The sequence below is a fragment of the Rhinopithecus roxellana genome, chromosome 6 (genome assembly GCF_007565055.1).
Source record: "Rhinopithecus roxellana isolate Shanxi Qingling chromosome 6, ASM756505v1, whole genome shotgun sequence".
Classification (NCBI taxonomy): Eukaryota; Metazoa; Chordata; class Mammalia; order Primates; family Cercopithecidae; genus Rhinopithecus; species Rhinopithecus roxellana.
The window spans coordinates 146,982,822-147,008,183 of NC_044554.1; the positions used below are offsets into that span (position 1 = coordinate 146,982,822).

General features: G+C 47.0%; 2 protein-coding genes across 2 annotated transcripts in view; both read right to left on the bottom strand.

Moving 5' to 3' along the window:
- The window catches only part of HOXA3 (homeobox A3), a 34,025-nt gene that overhangs the window by 8,071 nt on the left and 592 nt on the right, over positions 1-25,362 (bottom strand). Inside the window, exon 2 of the mRNA XM_030932413.1 lies at positions 8,323-8,405. The gene's annotated coding sequence lies outside the window, so the exon portion shown is untranslated. The remainder of the gene's footprint in view (positions 1-8,322; positions 8,406-25,362) is intronic.
- Positions 14,312-16,571, bottom strand: HOXA4 (homeobox A4). Its single transcript, XM_030932414.1, has 2 exons — positions 15,912-16,571; positions 14,312-15,365 (listed from the first exon to the last, which is right to left on the bottom strand). The coding sequence occupies exons 1-2, from the start codon at positions 16,525-16,527 to the stop codon at positions 15,019-15,021; spliced, it is 963 nt and encodes a 320-aa protein (XP_030788274.1). The 5' UTR covers positions 16,528-16,571; the 3' UTR covers positions 14,312-15,018.

Sequence of the window (25,362 nt, forward strand, 5' to 3'; positions counted from 1 at the left end):
GTCCAGGAAAATTATGCTAATGAGGACAAACGGCTCTCACAAAGGGGCTATCTTGCTGGGCTCTATTTCTTAGGAATTCGTTTGAGAATAGAATAGAACCACGTATTTCTCTGCCCTGGACACTTCCAATTGTGGGGTGAGGGGAAAAAGAACCAAGAAAAGTGAGTTTCCCAGACTTTGCCCAGTTTATTTCACCTGCAACCACCAAACAGATCTTTGGGCGGGGGTATGGGGAGCTGGGACAAGGCTTTTCTCTAGGGACCCCAAAGAGCCAACTGGGCTCTCTTTGGTTATATTTTTAGGCAGAAATTGCTGACATCTTAGCAGCCAGGAGGGAAGTGTCCTGGGAGAGACAGGCACTTGTTCCAGCAATGAAATGGGATGCTCCGGGCTCAGGTACACACAAGGGTGTTTAGAAACGCGGATCTCCAGGGCTCGTGTGCCCATTTCACAGTGCACACACGCAGCTCACCCGCAGGGAAGACAGAGAAAGCTCTGACCCCAACAGAAACTGATATCGTATATGTATATAAACACAAACACACACACACACATATGCAGGGCAGAGGAATATGTGGTTTTTCAAACGGATATATATGTGTCTATATATATACGTATATATATACGTATATATATAGACACATATATATACATATTTTCCTCATTAGTGGGAGGGAGTAACGCTGAGCTGGGCAAAAGAAAGGCTCGAATTTGCCTGGTAATATTGCCACAACTTGAAAGAGGATGATTTTCCTCCTAAAGCCTCCTTTGCTCCCCAGCTTCAGAAGCAAACTCTGCAAGGGTTATGAGTGTGGCAAAAAGAGAGAAATGGAGATTTCCTGCAATCCCAAGGCGTCAAAGGCGGGTCCTTCTCAAAGGAAGGTGTTAAAAATATAAGTAGTATGTTTAAACTGTCAAGGAGCCAAAGTGTCACCTTAGAGCAAAAACAAAGCCAGGGGAAAAGGGAGAAATCAAAAAGCACTCCGGGCCAGGGTGGCCTCATGCATACCAATGGTTTTTGTCATTTATGGCTGGGCAAGATTTATGACTCGGCGCCCCAAAGCTGTAAACAGAGCACAAAACAGCAAACACTTGCTCCTTATGGCATATTGCAGAGCAACTTGAAAGGGGGAGCCGGCCGCGTAGGAGGTGAGAGCCAGCCGCAAAAATCCGTTCGGCGGCATTTTCTCTTCAAACCCGCCCGGTCAGATGTGGCATTTGAAGAAAGAAGGCGTGGGTCAATAATCAACCCGTACTTTCTCCTCCAAACTGCTGACGCGACTCTCACCGCCTTCTCAGCTAAGCCAGCTGCCGGGAAGGCCAGCTCTCCGTGAGAACCTGCCGGGGGAAGGGATTCTCTGGGCCGAGGGGACCTAGGGCGCCCGAGCTAGGGCTGGGGCGCCAGGAATGCATACCTTTCCACTGGCGCCAAGACCCTGCCGGGCAAAACGCGGGGACCGGACCTGAGGAGCCGCAGGAGCCCAGGGAGATCTGGGGCTGGAGCTTCGTTCCGGCCAGGGCCTCTATCCGCCCCGATACGTGGCTCGCGGGCCGCGGGCCTCAGCGGGCAGAAGTGGGGCTCCGACCTCAAGACGAAGGTCCGGCGTCCTGGCAAGCAGATGGTCGGTGCCCCAGCCTCAAGCCGCTCTGCTGAAATCCAAAGGACTGGCTTTGGAGCAAACGTAGGCGAGAGGATTTTAAAATAATAATTTATACTGGCGGAATGTTTTTATTTGTCGGTTTGTTACTGGTGTTTTGTTTTGTTTTTTAAGCGAAAATGCCGGTTGTTGATTTCCACCTCCAGAAATTACCAGCCGCCGCCTCTGAGCCCTTTCTAGACAAATCCCACAGCAGGTCACCCGGCTCCGCCAAAACCGCAGAGCTTTTCTTTACTGAGAGGACCCCTTGGTTCCACCAATTGCCCCAAATCCCCATGGCTCCCGATCTCTCATCTAGAGGGACTAGAAGAAAAGATTTTTCTCAGCACTAGAAGAATACTTGGAGCAGCAAAGGTGCCCGTGGTGCCTTTCTACCGTTCAAGGGGGTGTCCTCCTGAAGGCGTCTGAGAGGGCCTCTGGCGGTTCCAAGGCTGTGCAGCCAGGGAGGAAGGTGAGGAATATCGTGGGTAAGAAGAGGCATCAAAATCACAGAATAGGGAGGAAAATTATTGAGGAAATGTACTTGCTTGTGAGGGTGAAGCTGGCATTTTGAGGTAGAAGGGGACCAGCCTTTTTTGATATCTCATAGTTTATACGTAATGGACTGACTTCAGCACTTTCATGGGAGGAAAAACCAATCTGAGCTCTATAAATGTGGCTCTTGGCTTCTCACTGTGCATGCTTTTATATAGAACCAGAGTCCATCCTTAGATATTTATTCAGCTTGCTGGCACTGAAGCAACAATAAAAAGATGCCTCTAACAGACCTCTATTCTCTCTCTCATTCTTTCTAGCAAAACTATATTATTTATGAGTCTTTAACTGGGTCAAAAATGCGCCAGAACTAGGTCATAAATCATATGAAATGCTGACAAGTAATTGAACAGCAATTAAAGCTTACATTTTATTTCCAAGGGGTGTTTTAGAGCACTTGAAAGGGGCTCAGTTAAGCATGGTTACTGCTGAGGCCGGCACTGGGGAGAGCAGAAGAGCCCTTTCGTTCTGGGGTAGTAAATCCCACTCAAGTAGGGGATGCCTGATTTGATATTTTTTTCAAGTACAGAAAGGAATAATCTATATTTTAAGAAGTCAAAGGGGCAAATCCAACCTCTAACTCCTTATAAGCATCCCTTTCCCTACTCCAAGGAGCAGAATAAAGTAGAGTTTCCTGCACTTTCCAGGGAGTTTCCACCCTTCCCAGGAGCGTGGGGTCCCCAAAGCCCAATTAGCTGGGGCTTTCCCAATAATCTGGAAACAAGCAGTTTAACTTTCATCTGCCTCCACCCTGGCTACAGCTCTGTTTTGGGGGCTATGAAGTGGAGAGATGTCTGCCTCTGCTTCCTGAGGATTCTTACCTCTGGACTTCCCTCCAACCCAGGGCCCACTGGCCAGTTCTGGAACTCTCCAAGCCAGCTGGGGGTATACAAGGAATGCCCAGATCAGGCACACTGATGAAGTCCAAACTTAATCCTGGCTCCCTCCTTCCTCTGTCTCCTGACTGTTAGAATAAGGAGCCCCTGGGCATCCAGCATGCTCACCCCACCCCAAGGCTCTCCTAGGTCTGAGCTGTCTTTCTTCAGCCCTCTGGGGCAGAGGGTGCTCAGGGAAACAATGGCGGGCCCTCCAGTTCAGATCCTTGGGTCCGGCTTGTGGGGAAGCATGCTCTGCAATCTGGCACTAAACAAAGTGCCCGGAAGCATCATCAATAAAATGGCAGTGCATCTGCACATTTCCCTCATCGATTTCCCTCTTCCAGCTGCTCAGGCTGCTCAGGTCAGCCCTAACCCTCCATCCCCTGCCTGAAAACACCACCATCCAGGGAGAGATTCCCCTTCTTACCCACCCATCCCTCATGCCTCCCAGGCAGTCTAGCCCTGCAAGCCGGTCCACCTCTGCCTGCACCTGGCTTCGTACCCTCTTTCTGCCTGGGGATCAGCTCCTGAGACTCCAGCCGTGCCCTGCTACAATGGACAAAGCCACCCTTGCACTGGGGGCCATTGGGCCCACCTAGGTGCCCCCCTAGTGCCCCCTCCTTTACACCCCCAACACTTTCCAGGGAATTAAACTCAGAGTCTGAGGCGCTACTGGGAATCTTTCATATGGTTTCGGTTCTAAAAGAGAAACAAAGGAAGAGAGAGGCTGAGGGTCCTGTCCATGAGCCAGGGTCTCCTCGCCTGACCTTTGTCTCTCACAGCCATAACTCACTCTAGATATGAACAATCAGCGGAAATACCTTAAAATAAATTCCATCCTCCTGGTATGGCCTCGACTTCCATCGGCTAACTCGCCCAGAACCGCTCCATGAGTGCTGAAAACTGCAATCGGCTCAGAGAGCGCTCTCCGGAGAAGGGGAAGAAGAAGGAGGAGGTGGGTGCGTGGGGGTTGGGGGAAAGCTCTGGCTCTGTAGAGAATCTAGAAAACGTAATCACAGGCGAAGCCTGCCTGGGTCTCCGCTCCAAATGCCACAATAATGCGCTGTATTATGTGCTCACGTGGTCATACGTCAACTTAAATCCTTTTATTTGAAATATGGAACCACTGAAGGAACTAGGTTGCCAAACAGAATATTTAGCTTTGGGGGAGGGTAGGTGGGGAACCTTGACCAGCAGTTTTGAGTTTAAGAGTTCTGTCTAAGCAATAGGATGCTGGGAGCCATCTCCCCATGAATGCCATGCAAGACACACAAGCTTATCTCCACTTACATTTCTTTACACACACTCCAAATACAAGGGTACAGCAATGCTATTCACATTTTAAAAATCCATTTAACTTTCCTTACAGCCTCCCACCCACGGACAAGCTGGATCCTGCACACCCATGCACTCCAGTCTCCTCTGGCCGGCAGGCTAGTATATCAAAAGGCAAGGGGCAGGCCCAGAAATAACTGACCTGGACAGTGGACTTCCTCACAGCCTGCCATTGTATGGAATTTGCTAAGACACACACCATACACCACAGCCACTACAGAAACCAAAAAGGACCATAATTACCTGACAAAAGGTTAAAGCATCTCCTCCAAGTCCAGTTGGTTTTGTTCAGTGGGAGCCCACTAGGAAAGATGTGCTTGGCTACAGAGTGGTGGGTCTGGGTTTTGCAAAATCTAAAGAAACCTAGTGCCCTGACCAAACTTGCACTTAAGCATTTCCTCAGTACACAGCTGGGTGATACATGGAATTATAGGTTTCTAAATATGAAAAAATCAGAGGAAATGATCTAATTGCTCTGCAAGAGACCCTCCCCCTCCAAAAAAAAAAAAAAGAAAAGAAAAGGAAAAGAAAAGAAAGAATCAACCTTCACTGGAGTGCCTTAAGTTAACAAGGCAAGGCAATCTGCGACCTCTCCACAGGCAGGTCTGTCCACCCACTTTTCCAAGACAATTCTGTGTCCACCAGCAAATTCTACCCCCACCCCCACACAATTCCTATAGAGACATAAACTCAAAGATGAGTAAGTAAGAGCCCCCTTCAGAACTCTCAAAATAATCTTGAGCAGAAAACCAGTAGAGAACCAACTGTGCTCAGGAAGAACCTAACTGAAACAAATAAGCTGCTCCCACCCCTGATTCCACCCCTACTCCTGCCTTCTGCCTGGTGACATTGCTCACTAATTTCAACATTGTACCCTTTCATGAGCTGTCTAAAAATCTTCTCTTTTCTGGTCTTAGTTTCTGGACTTCTGAGAGTACTCTGAGGCTAGTGAGATCCTCAGGCCATATTCTTTTGTTCCTGGAGAATGGGTCTTCAGCTGGCTATGCCTAAGTGTGAGGACTCACTTAGAGCAGCTGCAGGAGGCTGTACATGATGTGATTCCTCCCCTTCACTCCTCCCCTCCAGAGGAACAGAAGGGGTCTGATGAAAATGTAAGGTCCTTAATAAGAGAACCTGGTCATGGGTTGTCCAAATCAGAAAGGCAATAAAAGAAGAGACCTAATCCCTTGGAAGCAAGTCCTGGCCTAAGCTGGTGACAGTATTTCAGTAAGGTTCAATCTGTGGTGTAGCTGGAAGAGAACCTCCATGTGAACTTTTCCAGCTCTTATGTAAGTTACAAGCTGGAAAGTAAGAACTCCAAGTGAAAACCTGCCTCTCTCAGGTTTGGGGGATAGAGGACAGGAGTAAGAGCTTGTTTCCAAAAAGCATTCTCCTGTCCCCCAAAAACTCACTCCTCTCTTTCTTACTGCTGCCTCCCTCATACCCCTCACCAATCATTCACATTGAGCTCTCCAGATACCCTAGAAAGGGACCTGGAGGTATTACTGGCAAGTTCCTCCCCACCCCCAAGTTTCTGAAGAGGCATCAACTCAAAGATGAGAAGGGGCCCCCTTAAAAACTCTCGGAACAGCCAAGCAAATCAAAACTCTTAAAGCCATAAATTGGCTGGGTATGGTGGCTCATGCCTGTAATCCCAGCACTTTGGGAGACCGAGGTAGGTGGATCACGAGGTCAGGAGTTGGAGACCAGCCTGAACAACATGGTGCAACCCCCGTCTGTACTAAAAATACAAAAATTAGCCAGGCGTGGTGGTGCATGCCTGTAATCCCAGCTAGTTGGGAGGATGAGGCAGGAAAATCACTTGAAACCAGAAGGCAGAGGTGGCAGTGAGCTGCGATCACACCACTGCACTCCAGCCTGGGACAGAGCGAGACTCTGTCAAAAAAAAAAAAAAAAGAAAAGCCATAAATCAATGAGAGAAGTCATTGGTACTGCTTCAGAGAAATGCCTTAACGCCAGCAAAGCTCAGAGGCATCTCAGCTCCAGCCTGGGGCCTCCACAGGGCTGCTAACATCCCAGTTAATGCTCCAACTGCTGTTTAACAATTAACATTAATGACTTGGGGTGGGATGGGGTGATTTGGTGGGATGAGAAGGGAAAAATCTGAGAAGTCAAAAGACATTTAACTTTTGAGGTAAAAAAAAAAGCAGCTTCTCTATGAGAGATCTTGGCCTGGGCAGCCTATCTGGGGAACCAGCAGCTGAGAGTTCTCCTTTGCCACTCTGCAATCCACTTTCCTGGAGCAAAGCTACAGGCCTTTTAAAAACCCAGCTGCCAGTCCCTCTTCACGCACTTCACGGGCCTCCAACTTGGCCTGGGCTGGGACTCATGCTGTGGTCCTGGTCACCAGAGCCAAAATAGGGGGAAAGTTGGCTTGGAAAAAGCAGGCAACCAAGGATACAGACCGTTAGTCAATATTTGCAAGGCTGTTGGCAGATTAGATATATCTGTACTCAAACACTGCAATCTGATTTCTCTGTCAAAAGTACACTTAACATTTTTGTCCCATTACTTAAATCTAGTGGATTTTCTACTCAGCATCAGGTAAGGCTCTCTTAGCCCACTCTGTGTGTGTGTGTGTGTGTGTGTGTGTGTGTGTGTGTGTGTGTGTGATAGATTCTTATTTAACATGAGATATGTCCTATGGGTGCAAGGGTAGTACAAATGGGCCAAGTTCTCTGGACACGTGTGGATGTGTATATTGTGTTATACACAAGGCCCCAAACTCCTGCAACTATTTATACATGCAATTGTTCTGTTGTTTGCTGAGATGGAAATCATATACACAGAGTTACAAATTCCTGAAACGTTCCATCTATATTTGATATAAACAGACACACAGTAGCTGAGCAAGTAACCCAGGTTGACTATTGCTCTGTTTACCTTCTACTGGAAAAAATAATTGTATCCAGAACACCATATCAGCCTTAGAGCACCACTGAATATCATGTTGCAATTAATTAACAACCTGATATCTATTTGGGAGCAAATTTAAGGGAAGACTGAGGCCGAGGAAATAGAATACAAAATCTCAAAACTTTTTAAAAAGAAGTAATTACTGAAAGAACAAAGCAAACCCAATCCTTCATACCATGCTTTTGAAAGCTATTCCAGCAGCCCCTCCCCCAAACAGGCACGTAATTTATGGATCTTTTACAAGGTAATAAACCACAGCAATTGCCTCCCTGCATCCCAAACTAAGACGACAAATTAGGTCAGAACTTGAAAATAACTTAAAAGAGTTTTCCCTTGTTTCGAATAGGAAAAGAAAACGCCAAGACAGAAAACCATGCTTTTCCCGTAGGAAGAACCCATGATGAGCCCCGATGAAAGAAGGGAGAAGACCCGCTGTCTGCGAAGTCCTAAAGGTTAGAAATACAGCAATCTTTCTCATGCCGAAGGAAAGGCAAAAGGATCTAAGAAACTGCAGGCAGTGATACAAGTTTTCCTCAACAGCGGGGCTGGGACTGTCGACAATTTCTTAACTCACAGCCTCCTCAGTCGCCTCAGTCGACAAGAAGAGCAGCCCACGCAGCGGCTGCCTCGCCCGTGCCCGTGGCCTTTACTTGCTTTTGCCCTGAAGTTCAGTGTAGTGGTTTGGGGCTTGCAGGAAGAAACAAGCACACCCCCTCTGACTCTCCACAACCCATCTTTGCCTTCTGCAACAGCTTCTCCTGCCCATCGCTGGCTTTGGGGTAGGCTCTTTGTCTGCCTGACGCCCCGCATTCTCAGGGCAAGAAGCTTAAAGGAATCCAACTCCAAACTCCTCTGAAGTTAAATATTGACCAGAACCTCTTTCAACAGGCCGCGGTTGCCAGGAACCGTGGAGGGCCAACTCCTCCCAACCGTCCTGGTGCAAAGTCCCACGCGGTAAAGAGTTTTGGAGCAGCGCTTACCTAGAAAGATGTTTAAATCTGAACCAGGAATTGTCTCCAACTCCAGGCGCTCAGGGAATCGCCTTTTCCGGTGTCCAGGCGCTCTGCAGACAAATAAACAGCAGAAGGTGAATGGCGGCTGCGAGGGAAGGGAGTTGGAGGCCGGGAGTGGGAAGCGCGGCTCCTGCGGGCGCCAAGGTGGCCCTGGAGGTGACGCGAACACCAAGGAGTCGCCAGGGCACTCGTACATGCGGCGCACTCATTGCTCGAAATGTTCCAGTCTACTAGTGGCCCGAAGATGGTGATTTATTTTTGTAAAATAAATACATACTCCATCTCCCCACCCATACTTTCTCCTTTTTCTTTCTTTTTTTGGGGGGAGGGGGTACGGGGGGTAGAATGGGGAAGGAAAGAAAACGAAGCAGAGGAAGCTGAGAGGGTGGAAGTGGCTTTGCTGGTGGTGTGGACTGCTCTCAGAGAGCTCTCTCCTCAGGCACCCCAACTTGGAGAATGTGAATGCTCGCTTGATTTTCCTTTCCTAACAAAAGGAAGCCTTGTCTGGGAGCATTCAATCACGAACTCTCCTGAAACCTCACTAATAGTGTTCATTTCTGTTGGCGTGAAATCAGACCCGAACTCAGTCCACTGGCCAGAGGCAGTCTTGGGAGGTTTTGTCTTCTGGTTTATGCAACTCTAGGTGCGTTTCTTCTAGGTCCTCGTGGGCTGGCGGGGCTACCGCAGCACCTAGTTCCTCAGAGCAGGCCAGCTAAGACTGCTGGAAACTGGGAGGGATGCCGGCTGGTACAATACCTGCTCAGGGGCCCTGCTCCTGCCTGGCCTTGCGCAGCGGCCACAGGCCGATTTGATGCCTTGATTCTGCTCAAATCTGGTCCCTCACAATGTTTGCAACCCTCTCTTGCCCTCTAACCAACAAATGGTCACCGAGCCAGCAGTCAGCCTTCTGGGAGTGGGAGACGCTGGTGAAGGGGCAAAGAATCGTCCACTCGCCGGACCCTGCTTGAAGAAGTTCTGCGCTCCGCTGGGACTCTGTGAGCCCTTTGCGTCTACAGACCTATCCCTGCCCCCACTACCCCTTCACTCAGACCCAGGTAACCTCTTACGCCAGCCTGCCCCAAACCAGCCCTCCGCTGTCTGTCTGCCTTCATGCAATTCTGTAGATAGCACTAAGAGGGGCTATCAAATAGCCGAGGAGTCTCCTGACCCCTGGCTTCGGAGCCCCCGAGCACGTTGAACAAGTGGCCGCAAACCAGCAGCTGCGCTCTGCCACCATTCGACCCGCAGCCCCCACAAAGCAAAGGAAAAGGACTTAGGATCCACGTTGCACCCCCTTTCTCTTGTTCAAACTTGCTTTCTGTGTCCCCAAAGGGAGTGCCCACTGGTCTTGGGGATCCTGGCATGACCGTGAGCAAGGTGGACTCAGCCATCCTGCACTTTGCCTCTCAATTTCACCCGAGAAAGATCTGCTATGCCGCCATCCAGCACTCCCCTGCGTGACACTTAGGAGTATGTAATTATTATGGTTATTATTATTTTTGCTGTTTCCTCATCCCCAAGTCTAATATTCATGGCTGCTGTCCCCCATAAATCGTTCAGACTAATGAGTCACAGAGAGATGCTGCCCAGGTCTCTCACTCTGCAATGGCCGCCACTGCCGCCGTGGCCTCGCTCTCCGCGTTTTTGGCGCTCGCTTGCTCCCTCGCTCGCCCGGCGCGGGTGATTTATGAACGCCGGGAAAATTGAACAAAGCCGCGCGCCCGTCCTGTGGTATCTCTGCAGCCTTCCCCAGCGTGAATCAGAACATTACCAACTGTCTGCGCATCCGTCCCACTTCACCACCAAAGCCAGGATGTGACCGCAGAAAACCCAAGCCCGAACTCACGATTCCCCGGACTCGGCGCACTCCCCGGACTCGCAGAAACCCTGCGGAAAAAGCCCCAAGACCTGGCGAGGGTCCGCCAGCTCCGTCCTCCCTGCCGAAGGGCTGTCTCCTGCCTTTCTGAAGGAGTTAAAAGCTTTTGGAGATAAATCTGAGGGTGTGTGTTTTTAAAAATCAAATGGTAAGTTGGAGTCTCACTTCTGAGAGATTTATTCCTAGTGAGGCCCTGACGACTCCGATCCATTCCTGACTATCTGCATTAATTATTTAATGAGTCACGTGACCTCAAAGATTACAATTTCAATATCTCCCTCGAACAGACGCTACACCTTTATCAGCTGCAACCAGGGTCCTTGTTTGGCTCTGCAGGCCTCGGGGCACATTCATCCTTGCCCTGGTCCAAGGCAAGCCACCACCATCGAAATAGCAGGGCAAGCCTGACAGAATTAGTCATCCTGGGATTATGACTGTTGTGGATAGTGGGGAGTCCTCTGCTCTCCGAGGCACCCTGATATCTGTCCCCTCCTGAGCCCAGTGGCCAGTCCACCTGTCTGAGCTTCATGACTAGGGTGGCTTGGTTGCAAAATCTCCCCAACAGCTTTGATGGCCCATGAGGCAAGAACCCATCCTTCTTCTCTGGATGTACACACCTGTGACCACCCAGGTCAAGTGTAAGCTTAGATGCATACCTCCATTCCTGGCAGAATACCTTCCTAAGAGGAAAGATGTCTGTGCCCTTACTGCTCTCTAGAGTGAGACTAAAGGTTGCATTCCACCCTCATACTCATTAACATAAGGAACGGTGGAGGGAGGATCATTCAGCTGCCTCAGTTTTCTCATCTGTAAATTAAGCGGATTGAAGCAAAATGGCCTCCAGGTCTCCTTCACTTTGGACAGTCTTTCAATCTGGGAATCTCTTTCAATTCTAGGAATCAATCCCAGAGAAAGTGGGGCTGGCTTGAAAGGGAGGGGGTTTCCCCATGAGTTTGGAGTCTTCCGAAGAGGTGCCAGTTCTGTAAGTTGCAGACTAGAGGGTTTCAAGACAGCCACAGCAGCCTCCCTCATACCACTAAGGGAACAGAACACAAGTCTCTTCCTCCTATTGTTTCCAGCCCATGTGTTTCTTTGAAACACGAAGCAGAATTATTCTTGGGACAGTGTATAATATAGAGAAGGGGCAACAGAGCAGCAGTTGAGAAAGGTGAGCCTGTGTTCTTCTATACAAGACTGTGTCTAGGGATGCAGAAACCAAGGGAGTGCCAAGGAAAGCCTACTGCCTGCACAGAACCCACTAATTCAGATGGGAAGCCCCAGGCCTTTTTGCTACATTGATTCTTTGGGTTTTTCTTCTCTTTCATTCTAAAGAGTCATTGATCTGTTTCTATGCGGGAACTGCTAGAGGGAAGGCAACAGTGAGGAGAGAAGCAGAGTTTGGAAGCTTAGGGGAACAGGGGGACAGAGGAAAGATAGGGATATCCACCCCGCCCCACCCCACGGGGAAGTGGCTGAGATGTAGGGGAATGGGGCCCCCTGGGACAACTGGGTATGAAGTCGGAGATGCTATGCAAAGGGACTTCCCTCCTCCCCCATCCATCTAGGTAATCTTCCCATGAGCTCCATCCTGGGTATTCAGTACTCTACTATGCCTGTCACAGTTGAATTCCTGCTGTAATAAAACACCGGGTATATCGTAGATTTCAGCAAAACTAGGGAAGGAAGCCTGCAAAGTGCCATTTTTCTTCAAGGGGGAGAGTGTTAAGTACTTAATTCAAACTGTGACTATTAAAGTGTCTCCTATCCGATTTAGGTTGATTTCAGATGTTGACAAAACTTTTATCTCCAGAGTCATGCCCAACTTGGCTCTGTGACTAAAGCAGATGAGTGTGTATTGGAGGGAGGGAGAAAGAGAGGAGAGCATGTGTAAGGCTTATTTTGGTAAAATTATAGAGCTTACACAAAATACTGTCTTTAAAGGTCAAGGGTTTGAGGGGCCAGTAGGGTTTGCTTAAAAAAGAAAAGAAAACAAAACAAAACAAAAAACAATTAATGAGATAGAAAATTTGTCCTCTCAGTGAACTCTTAAGGTTGCCCCAGCAAAGGGCAGACAATGCATGATTTTGAAGCACAAAGTAGGATTTTCCAATCTCTTATAACAAGCTCCCTTAAAGGACAATTTGAAGCAGGCAAAACAACACTAAAGAAATGACAATCATTTGGATCATTTTCTATAATCTTGGTTTTGTAAAACTCACCAATACCTTAATAATCAATACAGTTGGGACAAAAAAGCCATCTCGTCCTGTAATATCAGAAAAAATTATCTCAATCCTCTATCTTCCCTTTCTGGATAGACTTATAAGTGCAAGTGAAAAAAAGTCACCCCCTTCATCCTCATACAACTGCCTCCAGCATGAAGCTAATGAATGTTCCCATACCCCTGTTTTCCCACAAAGGAGAAATATAAGAATTTACCTTAAATGATGATAGTCTGCCATTTGAGATTTTGCAGCTTGACACTCAATTTCCACTGAGAGTCTAGGCATTTTTTTTTTTTTTTTTAGCAGACAGCCAAGATGCTGTGTCCTTGCCTGAGAACACATTATTTGCAAGAAGATCCCTCTCTCTTCCACAGACTTTTCCCAGAGAATGCCTTTCAGAATTGCTGTTGAATTACAAAGAAGTATTTATTGTTTGAGGTGATTAATGATTCCTAGGAAAATTGCTATTTTCAGCGTGATTTAATTTTGTTTTACAAGTGTGTGTAGTAGGGGGAGGGTTAATAAGTTTCAGCAGCAGTTGCATTGCCTCCAGAAATTCCTGGCACCCGTTCACACCTTATAAAATGCACTTTATGCCAGGTTTCTCCTGATTTGGGAAGGTAAGTGTGTATTTGTTTGCTCCTGAATTTTCTTGGCTCCTCAGAGACTGGTATCTATCACTTTCCTCTCAAATCTGATCTGTGGGTATAAAACTGATCACCCTTGTTTGTATCACACACAGGGCAGCAGGGGTGAAAGGGGTAACAGCTCTGACAGTGGCTAAAGGGTTTTGCCACTAATGAAAAAAAAATGTGTTTAAAAATTCTCTGATGTTGCAGAGGCAGGTGAGCACCTACTCCCATCTATGCTAAAATTACATAACCTAAAAGCTGCACTTTTTCAAGGCCAGGTGACAGTTCTAATATTCTGGGGCTAGTGCGCACTGGTTTTTGCTGTCTTATTGTAGGGGACTCCCTGCAGTAAGCACCAAATCTAAATCAGTAAACAAATACTAGGGCTATAGAGATTGAGAAGTGGGTTTTGATTTTCAGCCTTTTGGATCTAGATCTCTGGAATCGAGCAGAAAAATCACAAAGCATTTGAGGAAAGTGACCCTAATTCAGAGTTTGGCTATTTTCCAGCAGTAAACTCTCCCAGGTCTACTTTGCATGGGGTGAACTTTGGGGGTATATTATGCTTTTTCTTTCCTCAGGAGAAACTTTGGAGAGTGTCCTTGTAAAATTCAGTTTATTTGAAAGCTCCTTCTTCAAAAAAGAGAAACAACCAAGCAAACAAACAAAAATTCCTAGTCTGTAGTTAGTGAAGAGGACCTTAAGAACAGCCAAGAAACTAAAAGTAATCTCAACCCTTTGCACCAACTATTTTTTATCTCCAGGGAAACAGGCAGATTAAGTGTGAAGGTGCAATAAATACCAAAGAGACCACTTCTTTCCAAGTGTGCTCAGAGTTCAGTGTGTAGAACAACTGCAGAAACTCCTGGGCCCACAGCACTGCATGGTTTCAACTTTCATTGCAGGGAAGGACACGTTTCTATGCCTTACAGAGACTTGAAGCCTGAAAGACTGGCCAAGTTTGGGAAGAAGAGAAGCCCTCTCAGAGCTCAAGAGCCTTCCTGATCTTTGGAACTTTTCCACAGTAGGCCAAGCTTGACAAGAGTTCAGCTCAAGTTGAGCATACATACACACACTCTCACACACAAATTATGTGAGCTGTCAGAATCCAAGTGAATACAGCGCAAGCTATCTACAAGGTTTTTACATGAAAGGTCAAGTATCTCAATCCAGAGGACTTTTGTTTTCTTAATGAAAAGCTTAGAAAACACATGAATCTTAGATTTTTAATGTTTTTTAAATGGAGTTTATTCTTAGCACATGGCTTTCTATATAGCCACATCACAATTTGTACAGTTCCACATAAGTCTAAATGCACTCCCCTCTCCCCAAAGACTGTGTCCCAGAAGGGGACAACAGTATCTCTGTGACAGTATCTTAAATAAATGCAAGTAAGGAAAACTAACATGTCACACCTACCATCAAGGTCTACACATCTTAAGAATTAAATAATCTTGTGAGGTCCACAGTGTCTACTCTTTTATTCAGTTCAATACAAGCTTGGATGAGCTGCCTTAATGGGGGAGGAGGAGGTAAGGAAGGTGGGGAAAGAGTCTCTTTTCTTCTGCTTTCAACAAAGATGCAAGTATACGTCCCCAGTCAGCATGGGCTGTCCAGCTAGCTGACTGTAGCCATCTCAAAAGTATTTGATACCAAGTAGTCCTTCTCAGGTATCCACACCTGGCAGCCTTGTTTCAGGCCAGCAGGTTGTTCCACCAACCAGCATCCTGGACAACTGTCCTCTCTTGGGTGGCAACCAGCACACACTCTTACCCGGATAATGTCTTCTTTTTGGTTATCCTTTTCACCAATTTGGGTTTGTTTTGGTGTCTATTATGGTCCGGATGGGGAGGGGTGGATGAGGAAAGGAGCAGGAGAAGAGAAGAGAAAAGCAAGTAAGGGATAGAAACTGGTCAAGGTCTCTAGAAGATTATATGGAGGAGGGAACCGGTGTGGAGGTGCTCGGGTGGGGGTGGGGATGGAGGTGCAGGCTCTCAGTTTGTGCTTTCCCTGGTGGGCCGGCAGAGGCTGAGGCCGAATTGGAGGATCGCATCTTGGTGTTGGGCAGTTTGTGGTCTTTCTTCCACTTCATCCTCCGGTTCTGAAACCAGATCTTGACCTGGCGCTCGGACAAGCAGAGAGTGTGGGCGATCTCGATGCGGCGCCGCCGGGTCAGGTAGCGATTGAAGTGGAACTCCTTCTCCAGCTCCAAAACCTGCTGCCGGGTGTAGGCGGTTCGAGAGCGCTTAGGCTCCCCTCCGTTATAACTGGGGTTGACTGAAAACCCAGAACCCCGAAAGAGAAGGCCAAGGAGGAGGGAGCGGAAGAGAGAGAAAGGAGGAGGAGAGAGAAGGTGGGGTGGGGAAGAGCAATTGGACATCATCATTATATAATAACCTGACACCAAGTTCACGCAAGATACATAAAACCGCAAAGAAAATGTTTCACAGGCTATTGACAACGGGAAACACCCGAGAGCCATAAAGAATGGTGCTGGGCATTGGGGCTGAAGAAAAGCTTCAAAGACACATGGCCTGAAGCCTCTGCCAGGGCAATTAAATTTATGGGGGCTATAATTACTGCCCTAACAGCTTGGCGTCTCGTAAATCTCCTGATAAAGGGACCCTGGGTACAAAAGGGTTCTCACGTTGGGATCAGGCGGCTGGCTGGCGCACACATACCCACATCTCACCGCAGCCCGGGCCAGATGGGGACTCCCCTCCCGAGGCCCCCTTCCCCTGAGCTTCTCCCTCCTGACCCGGACCCTCGAACCCAGGTCCAGCCCCGGCCCACCTCCCGCGCCTCCCCAGCGGCGCCACGTACCGGCGCTGACATGGATCTTCTTCATCCAGGGGTACACCACGGGCTCCTTGCCCTTCAGGCCCAGCGGGCTCTTGTCGGCCAAGAGCAGCGGGCACGCGGGGGCGCTGCCCCTTGCCGGGACGCCTGGGGTGGCGGGGGCCGCCTCACAGCGCCGCGGGGCCGCTGGGGGCACCGCGCGAGGCTGCAAGGGCGGCGGCGGCTGGGGCTGCAGGACGTGGCTCGCATGCAGGCCGTGCGCTGGGCCCTTGGCGTGCGCCGGGGGCTGCTCGGGCTGGGGCGGCCGCCCGGGGCTGGCGCCGCCGCGGTAGCCATAGGGGTAGGCAGTGTCCGCGGCCCCGTGCGCCGGGTACAGCGCGGCGGCGGGGTAGGCGGGCTCGCGGGCGGTCCGCGGCGCGTAGTAGGAGGCAGGGGGCTCTCGGCCGCCGCCCGCGTGAGGGAGCTGGGGCTGCTGCGGCGGCAGGTGCTGGGTCGGGGGCGCCGGGGGCTGCTGGTAGCCGGGGCCCCCGCCCGGGCCGCCGTCTTCGCCGCCCGGGCCGCTGTGCTGCGCGTACTCCTCGAAGGGAGGGAACTTGGGCTCGATGTAGTTGGAGTTTATCAAAAACGAGCTCATGGTCATTAATTTGTGAAGTGCAAAAATACTAATTTTTCTCGCGTTGTCGTTTTTTCTGGGCTCGCCGAGGCCCCTCCCCCTCCTGCCTCGCTTCCCATCCCCCTTTCCTCTGCGCCCTTCCCCTCCCCCCGCTGTCAAGTGCCCACCCTTCCCCCTCCCGCAGACGCCGCCACCAAAGTTCGAGCCGCTCCTCCCCAGCCCAGCGCGCGCCCCGCCCCATGCCCCACGTGCAGCGCCCCCACCAATGGGCGCACCGCGCGCGCGGACCCGGATCAGGAAACGCGCGGGTGCGTGATGGATGCTGCTGTCCTGTCCCTGGGCTGGGGGAGAGAGCAGGAGCTTTGGACCTCAGCCCCCCAACTTTGGTTCCCCCTGGGAATTCGGGCCCTGTCAGGCTGTAGGTCCTCTTGGGAGCCCTCTGCTTGCCTTACTGCTAGCCTAGGCCTCGGGCAGTCTGGCAGCCACGACTCAGCGCTGACCTCGGGCGCAACCCAGTCAGGCTTCGCGTCCTTCAGGGGTTCTAGGCTAACGGGGGAAAGGAAGGGCGTTGGGACCAAGGGGCATCCTGGCTTTTATGTACGCCCGTGAGAGGCCACCAGACACATTCTCCCAACCGCAGATCCCCCTTCCCCACACCCTGCTCCTTGCGTGTCGGCCTGAGAGCCCTTGTTTTGAGAAGCTTGGCAGAAGCTGCAAAGGGTGAGTGGGCAGCTAAGAGAAATCGACCCAAGGATGTAAAGCGAGGCCATTCCATTATAACTGGATGGACGCTTTTCATTTTTTCCTTCTTTCAGAGACAATCTGTTTCGCGTTTTCCTAAGAAAAATTGGAACCTTCCTAATAGCATCTAATTTGATGGGATTGTCAATGTGAGAGCTAAATATGCCCGCGATTGCAAGGTGCGATTGTGAGAGAGAAGGTGGCCCAAGGATGGGAATGGATAGAAGCAATACCTCCACAGAACCGAGCTTTGAAAACAATAACTTCCTATTTCAGAACAATCCCCAAACAAAAGCAAGCTAAGGGTAGAATAAACGCCTTGCCGGTCTGATCGCTGATGGGTCTTTTCCAGCTAGGAATTTCATGTTTTCTCTTTTAGATCCTGCTTTCTCAGGCAGTATCTGAGACTAGAGTTATATTTACAGGACAGTCTATAATTTCTTAATTGCTGAAAATTAGCGTATTAACGATATCAGAAGCTCCGGAAAGGAGGGAGAGGAGACTGTTGCCTGCCATTTGGTAATTGAAATTTGATGGGTACACTAATTATGCCATTATTAACAAATAAATTACTTATTCCACCTAATGTTGATCTTTGAAGTAAACACTTATGCCTTATTTGTACTGTGTACTTTCTCCCTTTCTTTTCTGAGTAAGAGACATAGCTAGATCCTCTGTTTTTCAGCCTAGATTAAAGCAGTGCAAACTAGCATAGTCACCATTCTAAAAATATTTTCATATTGGCATGCAAAAACAAGGATTTTTCAGCTGGTGCACCTTAGTTGATTTTTCAAAGAGCAGTATAAACAGCCTTCTCACAACTGAGTCTGGAACGCAGACAAGGAAAATTATTTCCTAAGCCTGGAGACACTTCAAAAGGAATGTCAATTCTATCTTCATTCATATTGGTTACTCATAGGAGTTACTAAATGCTGGAATATATCCATTTGATGGATAGTCATTTAATGCTTAGCCACATAAAGCCTATTATATGGGACTAATCTTTAAACTAATTTAGGAAAAGAGGTTAAAAAGGGGATCATATTAGCTTTCTAACTGGAATCACCCTGAAGTGGTACAAAGAGATTTTCCATATTAGGTGTATGTGTGTGTGAAGAGTGCTGTCCATTCACATGAGGCATCCTGAAAATTTGTTTTTAATGAAATCTGAGCCACAGACAGAAATCAACACTGAGTGTAATCTTTAGCCATCCTCTCTAGACTGGAGGAAAAATTCAGCCTGTGATACATCTACCTGAACCAATATCTCTCCCTAGCAAGAAAAAATAATATACACATAGGTTGTATACAATGTAATATAGATAATATATAGTTATATATATTACAAATCTGAACCCTATAGTTTCAGGGGGACAAAAAGCATGACAAGGAAATCTTCCCTCCTCATTTCATCAACCTTGAGTACCAGCGTCTTAACCATATCTGTTTAATATTTACAGACACTAAAACACAAAATTCTGTTGTTTAGCCTCAGAACCTTGTACCAAGTTTCTATTTTTAAGTATTAATGAGATATAAGCACTGTTTTGTATACGATTAACCCAAACGAGTTAGCTGTGCCTGTGTTTTGTGTGGTTCTATTACTTTAGGAAGATGGCCTTACACAGAATCCCTCAAGGCCTGTAACTTGTCTTTGTGGTTCGTATCATAAACACAAACGGAGCCAGGACCACCAAGTGTTATCTCACACACCGACATTTTGACATTTTACTGCAAGATTTATGGCTGTAATAAACAATCTCAGTACCTTTTCTGAACCTTCCTCAATCTCCCTTTGCAAACCGTAGCATCATTCCATTGAATCAAATAATCTTTTGAAAAACATTTTTTAAAATACCTCTTGCTTTTACACAATATCCAAGACACCAAAGTAAAGCCAGGAAGAAACTAACTCAATTAATAAACAAACTGAAGTTTACCAGCAGCATCTCGCCTGAGAAAAGATGGGATGCCCTGAAATGTAGCAGAGAGGGAGCGTGCAAATCCTCGCACACCAACTGGCTCCAGTCCCAAGCGGGGTGGAAGCGTTATCCTTTCCTCAGGAAACTGGTGAGCACATTTGCTCATTTCCACGTGCAGGGGTAACATATTTCCAACAAAACCTTTCTTAAAATCCCATTAGGTGACATAACTTTTCGTCATGTCCTCGAATCCCAGATGGAGAAGAGTGAAGGGAGTTGGAGGGAGCGGGAGGGTGAGAGGGAGGCAATGTTTTGCAGCTTGGTTTGAATCTGATTTGAATCATTTTGAATATATTTGTAACAGCCTTCCCTCTTGAATGCAATCCTGTCCCAAGTTTCAAAGTGACCGAACAGTGACACCGTGTGCATTTTGTTTCTTATTAATCTTACACATTGACAGTCTTTGTTAAATCACAAGGCGCGCCCTTCACCAGCCGACATTTTCATATTTGTTAGACGCACTGACCTGAAGTTCACCTCGGCCTTGGACTTTGCGCTTGTAAAAGGTCTATACAGTGTCTTTTAGCGAGCAGGGTGCTTTGCCCAGGTCACTCCTTCTCAGGAAAAACCAAGGGGAAAAGCCAAAGGAAATGTAAATGTTATGGAATGTATTGACTGTATTTGTCCTTTGTTCTTTAGAGCGAGAGTCCCCCAGACTGTTCTCTATCTGATGCGTGTTTCTGGAGCTGAACAGTGGAGTGGCAGAATTTCAAAATGCCTGATGGTGGCATTTGAAGGCTTCCCCCCCACACCTACACTAGACACAAGATTTGAGAGGAACAACACTTTACCAGCCATTTGACCAATTAATAGTTTGGGGGTAATTTTCTTGTAGTAGTTTAAAATAATGCACACAACCCAGGGATGAGGACTGATATTCATATTGGGATTACACATGAATTTTAACTTGGATTGTTTGAGAGGCCTGAGGTTCAAATTCCTCCAAATAAAGAAGCAAGCACTCTAAAAGCAATAATTTCTGCTAGTACCCTTTTCTTTTGCTTTGAAGACTAACTAAGAGATATCTATGGTTTTTGAAGTTGACGTGTTTCTAAGGTGTGTCACATGTTTTTAACAAAAAACACAATAAAAAGGTTTTTCCCAAAGAGACACATAATTGTTGACTCATCGAGGGGTTTCAGTTTTCTTCATTTCACTAGCCCAAATGTGGTGAAATGTTCACTGCTGCAACAGCAATCACCACAGTTGTTTCCTTTCTTCTGTTTCATCTGGCAAACCCCCATTTGGCTTCAAGCTCTTGGCCAGAGTGAAAACTTTACACGTTGCACAGAAGCACCCTGATTACTTCCATGAAGGCAGTGTTTGGTAAATATTTATTTTAAAACTGAACATACCTGGCACTGTTAAATCCAATCAACCAAAACATATTGGGATGATCTCAAACATTCCTGCAAGAGTCTACATTCTGAGTAGTTGAATTATCTCCAAAGTTAAAAAAGAAAAACCTAGGGAAAATATTTCACCTTTCTCTTCTCTGTTTTCCTATACTGATCCCTTGAAGGTCAATTCATCGAAAAGAGAAATATGTCCTCTGGAAAATAGATTCTTATAGCACCAACACTTAAAGCCATTCTAGATGCATGAAAAATAAAATATTGTTTAGCTCTTCAGTTGCAACTCACACATGAAGCATGGTTCCAGTCGGCTTCCTTAATACACTATTCCCTTTCTTTTCTGCTCTCCTACCCTTCTCCTTAAGTTGCTTTCTCTTCTCCTTGACTTTTTCTTCAATTTCACGTGTATTATTAAAAAGTACATTCTGAAGAATAGAAAATATTCTATTCTGTCCTGGTTTTCTTACACAGTGGCCTGGTATTTGTGGATTTCACCTTTCTGCATTCCCTACAGTCTAGTTATTCACTTATAGCTTATAGTACTTCTCTTACATTCAATTGTGGTTTAATAATAAACATAACAAAAATTTCCAAACAGGAACATTTTCATGGCACCAATAAGCATTTTGTCACTGGTAGTGCTGGTGGAAGGGGTGAAGGAAGAATTCTGTGTCTTTCAGGAGGGTGTCCACTTCCTTCCTTCCCCTTCTCAGATCTCAGAACGCTTTGCATTCAGCGGACTGTAGTTTCACAAAAAGCATATTCTATGTTTGAAAACTGCAAAGATCACATTTTGCAAGAAGTGCCTGTGTTTGCATTTGTTCTTACACAATTTAGGGGTCATCATATGTACTAAAAAGACAAAAATCTGGCCAATCAAAATCCCTCTTTTCAAATAAAGGAGGTTTCCTGCACCATTCTGTTGCCTTTGAAGGCATAATGAAATATTGGAAACTTGCGACATTAGTTTTTAAAGCTCCACAGATGAGTTTTTAGCATTTTTATTTTGTGACAAACCCACAGACTCCTGGTTCTCCAACACCTAAGGTGTTGGTGTTTCAGTAATCTATGCCTATTTACCTGCTACTATTCCCTCAGAACAGAAGAGATAATTCAAGATGAAATACAGCATGTATTACTCTTGAAAAGAGGAATTTTCTATCCTTTCCTCCATAATTGAGGTCATTCAACCACTAGGGTTCACCTGGAGTCCATACCGTGATACACGCGTCACTCCGAGCCATTTTATCTTTTGTGCTGATAGTCAAGATCACAGCTCTAACATTGACATCAAACTCTGTCTGGGCAGATGACTAAGAGCACTGCACAATGTAAACTTTTGACCCTCAACTTTTTGACCTGCAGTTGTAACGCACTAACCACAAAGATACACAAAGCTGAGCCTCTTCTTTCAGGGGGAAGGGGCCCCCCAGCATCTCAGGACACCCTGCTTCTGCCACTGCCATATGTGGAGGGTGAAATGGATATTTTTGTGTGTTTGTGACTGGACTTTTTGTTAAATCAGCCTACGACCCCTTTGTCAGCACCTAGGTACTAGATTAACTTGAAATCACTCGTGATTCTATTTTATGAGGAAAATTTGGAGCAGAATGGGAGAACCTTGTAAAAAGTGAAAGAAAAGAGAAGATGGGGGAAAGCAAGCAATGGGAGGTGGAGACACTTTTTCCCTTTATTTAAAACTAAAGACGCAGCCCTAATTGTTGGGAGAGCTGGCCCAGGCGGGTGAGCTGACTGTGAACTTGTACTAAAGCGTGCTCTGCTGGCGATTCCTAGGGTGTGCAGATTTATCTTCTCTGCATTTACTTAACCCGGCAGTGAACTGCGCGGGCGTCATTTGTTAGGCGATGACAGACTTCACCTCCAGCAAGGGCTGCTTCTCAAAATCGCAATAATTATCTAATAACCTTCATAACAAATATTATTATTGAAAAGACTGGCTTGTGGGGAGGGGATCTGGTGGGAGAAGAACAAATTTATTGTGAACACCAAACAAAACAAACCTGGGCAGACCTTGAAGTTCTGGGGCTTAGAAAGGCTGGGGCTGTGGATCCCCTCCCCTATGTGGGTGGGAGCTTAGGCTGACCCCCTCAGCCCTGCCTGGGAGCCCCGTTTATAGTTTTGCCATTGACTAGAAGGAAATTCCTCCTTAGAAACCAAAGGAATGGAGCCCACAATGCTCTGCACTCTCCATGGTGGGCAAGCCATGGACAGACCCCCAGCCAAGTCAGGGGAGAGGCTGAGAAGGGCATCTTTTAAGCTAAAAAGATTGTTTTCCTCCTTAATTGCCCATCTTTTAAGATGTGATTTGCTTTCCACTCACTAATTATTTCAATATAGTACTCTCAGAATCTCAGCAAATGAACAGGACTCTGTTTTTGGTAGGAAATTCTGTCTTGCTCTCCCAGAGCCGCCAACAATGAAGCAGGGGAAAGAGCAGGAGAAAAGGAATCTTGGCATAATGTTGTGAAATTAGACCATGGAAACCCTAACAAACCCCTAAGCAAGTGTGACCAGAAGCTTCCTGTTGTATTTATAGTTCAGGAATATTGTCTCTTCAGCTTGTGGGAACAAACGAGCCCCCGCACATTGCCGCTGAGGAGGAGCACAGACACGCACTTCTGCCACCGGCTGAAGCTGGATGTCTTCATAAAGCCCTCAGTGACAGACATATTTTTTCTTAGAAAGTTCCTCTGCAAGAACAACCCAAAAGAATCCACAAAAGAAATAACTTATCTACAGAATGAGCAGAAAACCAGCCATCCTCTTTATTATGCTTTCTATGAAAGTAGGAAGAAAGAAAAAAAAATCCTCCAGTAACACATAGGTCTGACTGCATGATGTATTTTTAAAGTCATTTAATTCCATGTGGCCGTGTGGGTTTGCCTGCTCTCTTAAATTCTACTTAAGTTTTGTGAAGATTAAAACAGAGAAATAAGCAAGCTGACAATATTTACAGCCTATAATTTTTCTCATTCCTTGGAAAGATTCTCTATGTTCTGTGGTGCTGGATATGACTTCAACAGGCTTTCTGCTCATTCCCACACCCCAAGGTGGAATATGGCCATGAAGTAGTGTGGATATTTTCTGTGTAAGTTACTCAAACTAAACTGGCAGAATCCCTGTCACTTTTTTTTTTTTTTCTAATTTCAATCACCAAAAAATCACTCAAGCAAGATCACCAAATGAGTAACTAAAATGGAACCCTAACCCAATATTTTCAATAAGGAGCCCACAATTCAGAGCAGCAAAACAAGGAATCCAGTATTCTCACAGACACATAACATTATAAAAGAGAACCCATACCCATGTAGAGTTTATATCCTTGTTCCCACTAAGATGTGGACACATCTTGAATGCTGAAGTACCAATGTTTAATAGGTTACATACAATTACTTCAGGATTCTTCACCTTGCCACTATTCATGAGAAGTAACACTTGTGGGAGGGTTTCTATTTTTCAAAAAAAACTTTCTAGGTTTTGCTTTCTGGACCTCTGACTTTGGGGACATCTGTTGGACTTATGTTGAGTGTAGGTGGCCTCTGCACAATAAAGTTTATTGAAATTCCAAATCTATACTTTCAATTTTTTCACTTTAAGCACTTAATAGGTATCTTTACCAATTAATACTTGCTGAAAACTGCCCAGCTCCTAAGGAGAAAAGCAGATCCTATTTTTTGTTTCATTTCTGAATGCAGTAGGAGAATTTGGCTTAATTCCTAAAATAGGATTGAGGGAAATCTACTGGGTCCCTTGTGGGTACCCATCCAGAAAAAGATCCTGGGACAGGCCACAGTCTCCAGTCACTGGGCTTGGGTTTTGCCATTGAAGAATATGGGGGATTGGGGCCAGAAGGGGTGACTGGGGCCACTATGGAATTGTACCCAGGATAAACTTATTTCACCTTACTTCACCCATTGGTGCAATTTTGGAGATTGTTCTGGAAATCATAGATTATGTAAATTTCCTGGGATCAAACAGAAAGAGCAGCTAACAAAAGAAAGGCGGAAATCTCCTACTGACAAAGGACCAATTTCTTCCCTAAACTACCGTTTATGATGTGTCAGGAAAAACAACCTAATGGCTCTGGGGACTTTTAAGTTGGGCGTTGAAGACACCTCAATTTCCCCCCAAAACTTTAGAGCACAGTTTGGAACAGAGAATTCGCCTGCATGTTGAGGGGGAGTGAATTTCTCCAATCTTAATGTTATCTAGGGGGCCGCCTAAGTTGCCTTCTGAGGGTCCTGTGCCTAGATGTTTTTAATTCTACAAAGAAGGAGAGGAAAAGGAAAGAGAGGGAGAAGAAAGGCAAAGCGGAAGAAAAGAAAGCGCTTTAACCCCTTTCAATTAGCCTGGGGATTCAAAGACTAAAGTTAAATCCGGCCATAAAGTTTATTGCTTCAGACTCACAGGCGGGTGAGAACAGTCCCACCGAAATAAAAAGAACGTGCAGGCAAACAGGGTTCAGGGCCTGGTCCCGGGTGCGGGGGAGGGGGTGCTGAACACCCCCACACACCAGGGTGGGGACCCTTGGTCCTCAGGGTCCAGTGGGCGCTAGCAACCCAGGATCCACCTTGCAACCCGGGGGCCCAGCCTGGAGGTGCAGCCCCCGCCTCACCGGCCTCTGCCACCCTCCCGCTCTCACGAGCTAGTCTGAAACCCGGCCCCGAAGGCCGCCGCCTCAATTCAGCCCTGCCAGATGACCCCGGCCCGCGAAGACTTATTGCCACAGCCCCGTAAGGAATCCCGCCAGAGTCCGCCTCGGC